At 41.2% G+C, this 12043-nt stretch overlaps 1 protein-coding gene across 1 annotated transcript in view; it reads left to right on the plus strand.

The window, feature by feature from the left end:
- The window catches only part of CENPC (centromere protein C), a 29686-nt gene extending 18270 nt beyond the window's left edge, over nt 1-11416 (plus strand). Inside the window, exons 18-19 of the mRNA XM_009273606.2 lie at nt 1618-1690; nt 11196-11416. Coding sequence (XP_009271881.1) covers nt 1618-1690; nt 11196-11238 — 116 coding nt within the window. The 3' untranslated portion in view covers nt 11239-11416. The remainder of the gene's footprint in view (nt 1-1617; nt 1691-11195) is intronic.
- The last annotated feature ends 627 nt before the right edge of the window (nt 11417-12043 follow it).

Raw genomic sequence — 12043 nt, forward strand, 5'->3', positions numbered from 1 at the left:
TTCTGATACAGGCCAGGATGCCGTTGGCCTTCTTGGCCGCCTGGGCACACTGCCGGCTCATGTTCAGCCGGCTGTCAGCCAGCACCCCCAGGTCCTTTTCCGCCAGGCAGCTTTCCAGCCACTCTTCCCCAAGCCTGTAGTGCTGCATGGGGTTGTTGTGACCCAAGTGCAGGACCTGGCACTTGGCCTTGTTGAATCTCATACAGTTGGCCTGGGCCCATCGATCCAGCCTGTCCAGGTCCCTCTGCAGAGCCTTCCTACCCTCGAGCAGATCAACGCTCCCGCCCAACTTGGTGTCTGCAAAGGAGAAAGGAATGTGACCCAACACTGGACGTGGGTTGATGACCTAACCTTTGAATGCAGTGATACAAACACTGCTTGTTTATGTGAGTTGGCCTCAAAGGTTTTGTGACACTACCAAGTTCTAAGAGTGAATTTCTCTTGGTATTCTGGTTCTGTCCCTCGCTACAATGTTGGGGAAACTTCAGACAGCTTAATATAGTGGTAGTTAATATAACTGTTTTGGTCACCATCTGTTTGCTGTTTTTTCTGCGTAAAATTATGAAAATCCATTTGGATCAGTTCACCATATTTTACACTTTGTGCTTGATATATAGAAGGTGCAGAATGTCTTGTTGAACAGGTTGTAACTTCATGTGGGTTGTTGAGAATTTGGACACCTCTGATTTTGCCCTTCTGAGATAAAAGTGGAATGAATTCCATATGGGAAGCTGTCCTTCAGTGGGTAAGATGCTAGTCAGGAGAGTTTGTTGTAGTTGTAAAGCAGGCTGTTCATGAAGCTGTAGAGAGCTTTTGTACAGCTTTCTTGTGAAGAGGCTATGTTAGAAAATGACAAGCTACCACTTGTTTTTCCATTAACTTTTCACCATGACGTCCTGATTGAACAATCATTGTTCAATTAATGCTTGATGCTTTGAAGCTTTTTTGTTTGTTTTAATCTTAAAAGTTAGGGGTCTGCAGAGACATTTTTGTAGTTTGCTTTTTGGGAAAGCAGATTATATCAAACAGCAGAAAGTTCCGTATGGCCCTAAGGATCTGTGCTTCATTTCCATTCTTCCCTGCTTCTTGATGGCCTGTCTCAGTATGCCTGGATGGGCAATGCAATGGTTGTGATGGGTGATCTCTTCGTAATTCATCCAGTGTGGCTGTATATGAATGTTAGGATGTTGCTCATTCCCGACATTCAGTGCCTTTTAGCTGTTTCTTTATTTGTGGTCATGTTAGTATGCAAATACCAAGTGAAGATCTGCAGATAAGTTTCCATGTGCAGTTTTTATTGAGATTTTCTACAGGAATAAATTAAAGTAAATTCAGTCACCTTAGAAGTTTTCTTGTGGGTTTTGAGAGCAGAGGGCTTACATTCTTTTCAGTAAAAATCTTCTCAGCAAAGATGCACTTTATTCTTACCACAGGTTAAAATAAATGACACTAGCTGTATTCCTTGTTATCTCTTTGAAATGCAATGACGTGCCTGTAAGACTGGCATCCTAGATTAGGGGCTAATACTCCTTCTGTTAAAATAAAAATACACTTGGCTGAAGACAGGACAGGACTTCAAAAATTGCTAGTGGCTTCTTAAAAAAATTTTATTTGTAGGAAATGGATATAACATACGTAATCTTCTGAATGAAGAAAGTGTTCTTCTCTTCACACAACTCAAAAAAGACAGGTGAAGAACTTTCTGCAGAAAAGTTTGCTGAAACACTTTTCAAGCTTTTGTATGTTTTGAAGTTCTTTTACATACAAAAAGTGTTTGAGTGTGCCCAGCTTAACATTACAAATTAACATAGAGCAGCTGAAATCAACGTAAGAAGAGTTAAGAACAAAACCAAAAGAACCTCAGTAGTTTGCTATCAAAGTGACATGACATACTGAAGGGCCTCACTCTGCATCAGTTACTGTTCTTATGTCATCCAAAGACAGGAAGATACACGTATAAAACTTGTGGCTAAAGCACATTGTTGTTCCAAATTGTATTTATATGCCTAATCTCCCTAAAGATGCTTAGCACTTGAAAAAAATTTGATGTCTTCAGGTAACGTCTGATAGTCTTAACATCTGCCTGGCACAAATCGCTTAGAATAATCACTATTTAAATGTAGGACCATGCTGTTCACATTCCAGTAATTGTTGTCTAGGAGATGGGCTGCTGGAATACTTGTGTGCTGGGGTCCAGCCTTCTTCTAATATGTTAATGACAGGAGTTTCTTCCTCGTCTAGCAGATGTATGATTAGTGCCTCATATTCAAATTGTAAAATGGGAGCTCTTAAGTAGGAGCTTATCGGTTGTATCTTTTGTATGGAAGCTATGGCTTGATTAGCTCTGAACATTGTGGATAGCTTTATTTTGTGTAACAGCAATAGGTCATTAATATCTCCTTTTGCTTTGCTTGCTGTGTTCCTGGATAATAATGAGGACCTTTGGGAAAACTGTAATTATACTGTATACTCCAGAAGCCAAGTCTAGACAGCAGATGGTATACATAGCATTTGTCTCCCAAGCCCTTCAAGGTTCCTTCTGGCTGAAGATAAGGATAAACTACAGCTATTCTGGTAGGGTGCTTTCTCTCTGTGGTCACTACTATTCTAGAAGAGAAGGAGATAGGGAAAATGGAATTGGAATCGTAAACTTTAAGGACGTGAGGATTGAGTATTGACCTTGTAAACAGTCTTGGCCATGATCTTTATGCTAAATCTAGAGTATACATTAAAGTAGGAAAGATGAATTGGCTTTAGTGCTTCCCTTAAGCTTTCAGCTGCCAGCTAATTTCGTGTGTCTGTGAAATGGCTTGGACACCAAGATTACCATGCCTCTGTGAAAAACCCTTTAGACTGGGGAATTTGAGATAGTATGTTTTTTTATCATTCTCTTTCAAGCAGTAGTTCCTATGATTAGTGCATATATAGACTGACAGTGGAAATACTTAGTAGAAGTTATGTGGCATCTTAGCATTCATGGCTAGGTCATGCTTAACTCTGAGAAGATGAAACAGAGGAACATGCCCATTGCCATTTAGTTCTTCCTCTGTCTTGATATGAACTATTTGCTGTCAAAGTTCAGACTGCACAGAAGGACCTCTTTTTTTCTTTTTTTCCCAGCCTCAACTTTTGTAAGCAGTTTAAGAGTTAAAATTTTTAAAAAAGTAATTTAGTTACAGCTGATAATAATTTGTTGTTGGCAGCTTTTCTAAATTTTGGGCTTGGGTTGCTCTCTTCAAGGTCAGCAAGATTCAAATATTGTCCCTTCTGTGTTGGATCCATACCAGCTACCAGATGGGCACACATGCTGTCTCCACTGCTTGAGGGGATCCCACCCACTAAAACGTTTAGTTTGTAAGTCTTTCAACTCCTCAGGCCTGCAGAGGGCTGGAAATTTGCCACTTGGAAAACAGTACAGGGCTAGCATTAGACCAAAGATTCTCTGCTCCTCGCCCCAAGCATGTCTCCCAGCGGTTAGGGCGTGGATGAGGTGGTCTCTGAGCTCAACAAGCTTATTGGCTCCAGCAGAAAGTCAGAACAAGACCACTTTTCAGTTGTGTTAAAGGCCAGGAAGTTCAGAAGGAAGGTACCCTGCAAATTTTCTTCTGCATTACCTGTCTGCAGATTGGGTAGCAGAAGGGTACTTTCTTAAGGGGTTAGTGAACGTGTATGGACTATGGAGCTCATGGCCCTAAAGGAAAGTGTGGATGTATGTTGTGACAGAGCTCGAGGCAGCCTGCTGCTTTCCAGCAATGCGTTGCAGTTTGGTGGGTTCTGATGAGAAGTGACTTGTATCAGGCAGCGATGTGTCTTCCCCCACTGCACTATACTGCCACTTGGCAGCAGGGTTTTGAGTGGATTTTCTTTTGGGTCATGAGTAAATGATGAGAAATACGTCCTTCAGGATGTTTTCTTAAGCAGAAGTAACACGTGTGCAGACCTTTTCCTGACACAGGTTGGAAAGTGGCGGATGTTCAAGTGCAGGTTCGAGGTAAGTGTGCCATGAATGCCTGTGTTTTCCTAATTCTATGGCTGGGAGTGTCAAAAGAATAGGGTGGATTTGGTAAAGTATGTAACTTTTTAGGCTGGATGCTTTTGTTGCTTCCTGGCTAGTCGGTTTCTTGGGAGTAATGTCCTGTATAGTTTGCAGAGAACACTTTGTAGTTGGACTACATCTCAAAATGTTTGGTTTATTATTTTTTTTTTTAAGTAGCAAAATCAATTGTGCCAAGCATAGTGATGTATCTAGGATGTTGCTTTAGTTTAGCAACAATTCCACCATTTGTCGCTAGATGGGGCTTCAAGCATGGCTGTTTGTCCTTGGCTGGCATCTATGTTCAGTAGAGTTTGGTTTTTGAAAGGGAGGAAAAGGAGTGTGTTACAGATGGAGATAAATTCAGTTGAATTCTGTTGCAAGGAGATGTAAATCATTTTCTGTTAACATTAGGACTTGGCACTGAACCTTGCTAAGTTCATTCTGTTAGTACGTGTGTTGTACTAGTTATAGCCACTTGCTCAAAGTTGTTTTTTAAAACATTAGTGCACAGCAGGAGTTGAGTTGAGCTAGGTTTATCACCATTTGTCTGGATTGCATTTTAAATGTTTTTTTTTTCTTCAACTTGACACTTGTAAAAAAACTTGCTTCCGTGTCATTAGCCTGAATGTAGCATGAGGAGGTGCAGGAGAATGTCCTGAGTTCCAGGACTCCTATGGGTGCTGAGTTGTGCAGTGTGGCAAACAATCAGTCGTTAGTCAGAAGAAGCAGCTGATGTTTCACCTCTACCTGGTCCTGCTTTGGCTCCCGCTTCCTACATTTTTGTGTACGTCAGGCTACTAGTAGTCATGGGTAACCTTTGGTGGTCTAACTTTTTCCTTTACCAAATCGGATATTGCAAAGAAATAAAAAAGCCTTCTCTGAAATGTGAGAAGTTAGCATTCTTCTTCCTGCATATGTGTGATTCTTTTTATCAGCGTATTTTCTACTCTGTTGAGTAATCTAACTTCCACCGACTACTGTGATGGTTTCAAATAGATATGTGGCAAAATTATTTAGACTTGGTAAAATGCTAAAGTAATAGCCCGTACAGAGCATGTTGTGGTCTGTAGCTTAAATATATATTCTTAGGGTTTCTGTAATGTTGTTTGCCTGTTGTAGCTTTTAAAACAGCTTTTAAATTATTTCATAGACTATAATGGCTTATATATTCAGCTCAGATGGCACAACTGTAACTTACACTAGAGTACAGAACATCACCTCTAATAGCAGTAGAGATCTGAGCCAGGTTTGTGCTAATCTAGGCTGAAGTTGGTTAGCCAGTGTTACCTGCTGTGGAATGAAGTTGGGATCATCATCATGAAAGAGACGTGGCCTTTTCTGTTGCCTGTGTGGTACACATACTGTTCCTGGAGGATGTCACTGGTTTAGTATATTAATTCATTGCCTTCTGTCAACAGTAATTGAGAGAGCTGGAAACAAAAGCAGCGTCACATATTTCATCAGCTTCATGTTAGTAAGTACATGTGTTCTATGGTAGATATTGTGGTAACAACTGGAGGCTTATTTTAAGGAGCTTGACTGACAATGTCCCACCACAATAAAAAGTCAGATTTTTTGAATGCTTTGGCTCCCTTTGAAAAAAAATTACTTTACTGGTTAGTAGGCTCTTTTGAAAATCTATCTTTTTGTAGTTTCATTTGGTTAGAAAGCTGTTCCTGTTTTACTGAACAAAGCTTTTTTGCAGTTTAAAGTGGCAGAAGAATGGTTGCAAAACTGTTGGATATGTGTGCACATCCATATTTATACAACTTTGTAAACATAAAGAGGAGAATATGAGCTGAGTAATTACAGAAAAATAAACAGCGCCAATAAAACAAACTGTTGAGGCACATACACAATTTCTTCTATTTTTCAAGTACACAGCTGAATTGGTTATCTGCAGATGATTTTAAATTAACAGTTGGGGAATGCAATAAACCTAGAGAGCTATTTCCTCATTTCATAACAGCTGAAAAGGCATTTCAGCATGAAGGAATATTTCTTACATTTCTACTGATATATAGACTCTCTTGCATGATGTCTTTTGTAATACAGGATTTACTTTAAGTGGTGATTGATTGCAGATAATACATCTAACTGAAGAGTATGGAACATGCCTCTTTAAATGGTATTGACAGCTGCTGTAAGTGAATATCTTAGTCTTTCTAAGCGGGTACATTTCCTCTTCAGAATATCCTATCGCTTCGTGGATGTTCACAAATGTAGTCAGAAGAGATCTCGAAGCCAAATGTTTCTCAGGTTGCATGGAAAAGCTTCATTTAGGATTTGACAACCACAGTGATTCCTATGGTCCAGTTCTAAGATGAAAACAGTAGTTGATCATCAGTCAAAACAGTTGGCTGCAGATTATTGGGGAATGAATATGTTAAAAGGAGTGCCTGCAGAGCTGCTCTGTGTTCTTAAGCCCACACACAAAGCTCCTGTTCTGGTTTGCTTCATTTAAACTCCTGTGCCCAAGTAAAGGCGCACACAAAAGGTTGTAAAACCACATTTACTTTGCACCACTTCTGCAGTCTTTTCTTGTTTGGAGCATGAGAGGGGCAATAATTGAAACAACAAGCTGAAAGAAGCAAAGTGTTTACTTGCTCAGTCTGACAGTTCAGTTGAGATGCAAATCTAAAAGTGTTCACAGAAAAATATACTAATGTCCCAAGTAAAATTTTTAACTTCTCTTTGCAGCTCGATAGGTAAGGCCTTTTAAATTCGAAAACTGAAGAATTGCAGTACTCCTGACAACTATTTAGGAAGTTTATTAAATGGGTACAATAGCTGTAAACACACATTATTTTATTTAGCTTACTACATTTTTTTTCATGGTCATGGTGTTTGCAGTTGCCTTTTCCTGTGTTTTCAGTAACAGTAGCTGAAATGAGAATTGATCAAGATGGCAGATGCATCGTAATGCTGCATGGGTGTCTTCTGGAACCAATGTGCCATAAAGAGGGGGAGGAAAGGAGTGATATGAGAGGTGTAAACATAATGAAGAACAATAGTAGTGTCCAAAGGTGTTGCAGACTGGCTTGTCTAGGTTGTGCAGAGGGTTTTCAATGAAATTCAGTAACTTTTGGAAGAGTAGAATGTGACTTTTCTGATGGGTAAGGGAAACCTTTCTGGTGTCGGTGCCATGAGAACACAGCTGTCTTGTGCTGGTAACCTACACTCTTGGTTTGGGATTCTAGTAGTACTATGATCACTCACATTTAAGAGCATTAAGTCATCTTATCTAAAACTGCAGGATTCGGCTAATGAACATGATGTGTAAACCACTGAACAAGAGGCCTGAACTTACTGAATTTTATCCTTTCTTTATGTTATCATCACTTTTGTGTTGTAGTACAGAGGGGGCAATTACGAGAAATGAAAGATAATTATGAAGCAGCTTTTTTCAAACACAATCTGAACTTGAAATTTTATTGCTGACAAAGAGGGGACTCCCCTAGGATGCAGTAGCCTATACGCTGAAGAAACTAAGCACTTCTATATTTCAGTTAGTGCCAAGTCAGCTCTGAGGCTAATTAATCAAAACAAATTTACAATTAAGCCCAGGAAGGAAGACTAATTAAGTAGCCAGTTCAGAAAAAGTGCTGAAGGAGGGATCAACCTTAAGGGGAAAGTATGAGACTCCCAGTATTGGCCCGTGAAGGACAATTAAGTGATAATTGCAGAGGCCTTTTTGCATCCAGCAAATGCTCTCTGACTTTTATTATGGCTGATTTTCTTCATATTAGTAGAAGCAGACATTTGCCTGTTGAGCAACTAAGCCTTACTGTGCACTCTGAAGGTAATTCATAGGTAAAGCACAGAGGTCGCTGCAGGAATAAATTAGAACACAGCTGCCAGACTTGAACAGTGTTTTAACTAGTGAAAAAGCCCCACTGTGTTTTAAAGACAAAGTAACTCTAAATGTTTGCTTTATTTGCCTCTCCGTTTTGTGGCATACCAAATCCGTCTTCAGCATCCTGTTTAACTTTTCAAACAAATTGCATTGAGTGAATTATCAGAATTTAGAATAGCTTCATTTTGTTCAGTTGCTAACCCCACTTAAGTTCACAGAAACCATCACCTTGTCATGAAATGGCTTCTGTTGCTTACATCCTGCACCCACGCTGCATGACATACTTGTGTTTCTTGATGGATGAAAAGAGGGGGGGAACTATAATAGTAACATTGTTTTTACTGAAAATAATTTAGCTCCTCTTCCGAAGGACTTTTTAAGCTTGCAAAGCTCATCTCTGGTGAGATGCTGAGGGTTGCAAATGAGGTGCATGCCCCAGTCCTCCTGCGCCCCTCCTTGCCCATTTCCATGGAACTGTGATGCTGATGAAGTACAAAACCTGTCTTAATTAATTGGACACATGCATGGGCTAAGAATTTGCTTAAATGTGCACCTTTTTTTTGTGTGCACTTATCTGGAACTTGAATTATTTCAGAAATTACAAAGAAGGGGTCTCCTCACGTATTTAAAAAAGTGTTGATAGTAATTTCCTTTTCTTAATGAAATTCCGTGTGCACCTGCTGCCAGTGTGATGCACTGTGTCCTGCTATGCAAGTTGGCAGTTGTCTCCTTGAAGTATCTGTCAAAGGTGTGCTTTTGTCTCTTTTATTTTTTTTTCTTTTTTTTCCCCCTTCCCCTTGGAGCAGGCTGCAGGATGAGGCATTCACCTGCCACTGTTTCAGCTCAGCTGCTGTATCAAGTTTCAATGTGCTCCTTCATTTTTTGTCTTGCTGCCTAAACTAATTTCTTGCCTTTTTTGGATGCATTTCCCTTAACAAAGGTTTCTTTTTTGTCTTTGTGCCGCTTGCAAGGATTGTATCATTTTTCTAAATCAGTTCCAGGTATTTGAATTACTTCAGAGGTGGTGTTCTGCCTGAAGGTTCCTTTGCTACCTCTCCTCCAAGCTTTGTACAGGGCCTGGCAAAGCTCCCAGTTTTCTCGCTCGGAGAAGTGATGCAAAGCTTCCTTTGGCCTCCATTCTTTGAAAGACTTTTGTGTAGTTTTAATCCCAAGAAGGTCGGTTTAGGATGTCACTGGCAAGGCATTTGTTATCATTGTCATCTGCCATTTTCTAGACTGCAGAAGCAGAACTGAGATCGCTTCAGGCCCACAGTGTTGCCCTTGAGCTTCATCCATCTGTTGAGTCTGGGTCTGCAGTGCCAAAAGCATCCATCCCAGCACCATCCCCCCTGGACAGACTTATCCCAGAGCATTGTAGCATTGTGCTTTTTGCTCCTCTTGTAGCTCTAATTCAGTGTGCTGGTGACTTCCTTTGCCTTGGCACAATCTTGGCGTGGCTCTGCCATCAGTTAGGCACCACGCCATACCCTGATTTTGTATTGGCAGGCTCGTCCAGGCATTCACCTGCTCGTACATCTTCATTCCTCTTGCCAGTGGGAATGCCGTTTGGCACCAGCTGGTTTTGGCACAGAGATCTAGCATGGCAGTGTGTGCCCATTGCTGCAGATATGGATGTGAACGCATATGCCTTCTCGCGCCCTGTGGCTGTCTGACTTTTCTGGTAAATACCAGGAGAAAATAATCTTCCTGGGTTTTGATGTGTCTGAGGAGGAGCCTGGACTGAATTAGTGCGAAGAGCTGGGTGGCCCTTCAGGATCACTTTCATGCATTTCTCTTAGAGACAGAGCTGAGACCTGACCAAGCTCATTTAACATATCCTTCCACGTGGACCAGCTCCGTCCACGCAGTTGAGAACCTGCCATCTCTGTTCTACCCTGCTTACTGCCCGTGGGTGGGAGTGTGTATTTGCAAAGTACATTAGAGTGTTTGTGTACACACTCGGCATCCTCGTTCTATCACTGTGGTTGCTGTGGAGAGGTCAAGAGGTACAGAAGAGATCAGGAGACAAAAGCTCATATGTGGGGGGAGAGACCTTATCTGAATCCAGGCTCTAGGTGGTCCTGCTTGAGCAGGAGGGTTGGACCAGATGACTTCCAGAGGACCCTTCCAACCTCAGCCGTTCTGTGAAATCGGAGACTCCCATGCTATGGAAGCTGCTCCTCTATGAGTTTAGTTCACTCTTGTGTTGGGAGGACCCTTATGCCGTACACCTCGAGTGGAGGGCCTTTTCTGTGTCACACAGCAGGCCATGAATATGCCAACCGGAAGAGTGTGTGGGGTGTGCCAGAGCGCTTGGCCGCTGGTGAACAGCCACCGTTTTCCCTTTCTCTATAGTAAAAGAAGAAATGTGCATACTAAGTTGTGTTACAACTGTCAGCTTTAACGTTCCCCTTCTGGTCTTTGAGGTGTCCCTCTAAGGAAGACATGTACCTGGGTTTGGTGAGAAGTCCGCTGATCAGTTTTGGGGAATTAGCTGACAATTTTCTGCATATATACTCCAAAACATTTTAGTATAAGGTATTTTGATAGTGGGCTGTTATTTTCACTTGGAAGTCTTAACAGCAGTCTTCATTCTGTATGCGGGCTTTAAAGCAGCTTGAAAATTTGGCATCTTGCGCAGTCCAGGCTATCAAGCAGCTGCTTTTCCCATGCAACTCTACATCTGGAGTAATAGTCCTCAGCTGTCACTTGGTGTGGTGAGTTGCATCAGGCGTTAGTGTCTCATCTGGCAGCAGTTTTAATTCTTGGACTTTTCCCTGCTATCAGCAGCTTTGTGTGGCCTTTGGGACTGGAAATCATAGATTGTGGACCATTTGCCTAAAGGTGAACTTAAGTGAATTAAAATCACACAGGATTTTTAGAAAAATAGCGTGGAACTCACATGCACGTTAACTACTGAGGCCTCTTGGTCCTGCACAAAATACAACATTTCATATTAGAGGTAGCATAAGAAAATACATGCAGAACAAGTGTCGGTGTCGCAGCCAGGTGTGGCTTTGACAACTCCAAACTTTGCACAGAGGAATGCATTCGTTAGAGACCACTGTTAGTTAAATTAAATTAGGCTAATGTGCTCTTTTGAGCATAACTGAAATGATACTAATATTTTTATTGATTTGCCACTGGAGTATGTGAATGCTCTAATGTCCTTGCTGCTGTGAGTACAATTTGCAGTTGTTCCACTTTACTGTCTAGTAACTCCCTAATACTGTGGCACAGTCAGATAGGCCTTTTTTTTAACTGTGTTAATTCGAACTAATTTCTATTCTTTTTATAATTTAGACCAAAAGCAAGAAGCATGTTGTTGGAAACCTCTTCCCCATAGCTTTGCCTGCAAATTGAAGATCATCTAATGCAAGGGAGTTCTACAGAACGCTGTAACTACCATCTAACTGGAAGTACACCCCAGTTTTAGGGGCAAGTTGTTTCATTGATCTTAAAAGATCTTTCTCCAGTGTAAATTGTAAATACGTGGTTTGTTACAAATTATTTTTTCTGTTGTATCAATAAATATTAAATAATGCAAATCAGTTTTGATTTCTTTGATTTCTAAATCATTTAAGAATTAATTTTCTAGTAGTCCATACGGTTTTGAAAATGCAGGTAATTGCATGAGTTTGACTTGTAAATACAATGTGAGCTACCTTGAGTGGCTTCAAGGATGTCACCAACAGTGAAATCTTTCAGCTGTTCTGTTGGTGTTGTTGAAACTCTTAAAAGGAGTTTGAAAGTAGAATATTTTTCATAGAATAGAATCATAGAATCGTTTAGGCTGGAAAAGACCCTTAAGATCATCGAGTCCAACTGTTAACCCAGCACTGCCAAGTCCACCACGAAAACATGTCCCTAAGCAGCACCTCTACACCTCCAGGGATGGTGACTCAAGCACGTCCCTGGGCAGCCTGTTCCCATGCTTGAGAACCCTTTCCGTGAAGAAATTCTTCCTCACATCCAATGTAGACCTCCCCTGGCACAACTTGAGGCCATTTCCTCTCGTCCTATCACTTGTTACTTGGGAGAAGAGACTGACACCCACCTCGCTACAACCTCCTTCCAGGTAGTTGTAGAGAGCGATGAGGTCTCCCCTCAGCCTCCTTTTCTCCAGGCTAAACAACCCCAGAGCCCTCAGC

The sequence above is a fragment of the Aptenodytes forsteri genome, unplaced genomic scaffold, assembly GCF_000699145.1.
Source record: "Aptenodytes forsteri isolate BGI_AS27 unplaced genomic scaffold, ASM69914v1 Scaffold93, whole genome shotgun sequence".
NCBI classification, from domain to species: Eukaryota; Metazoa; Chordata; class Aves; order Sphenisciformes; family Spheniscidae; genus Aptenodytes; species Aptenodytes forsteri.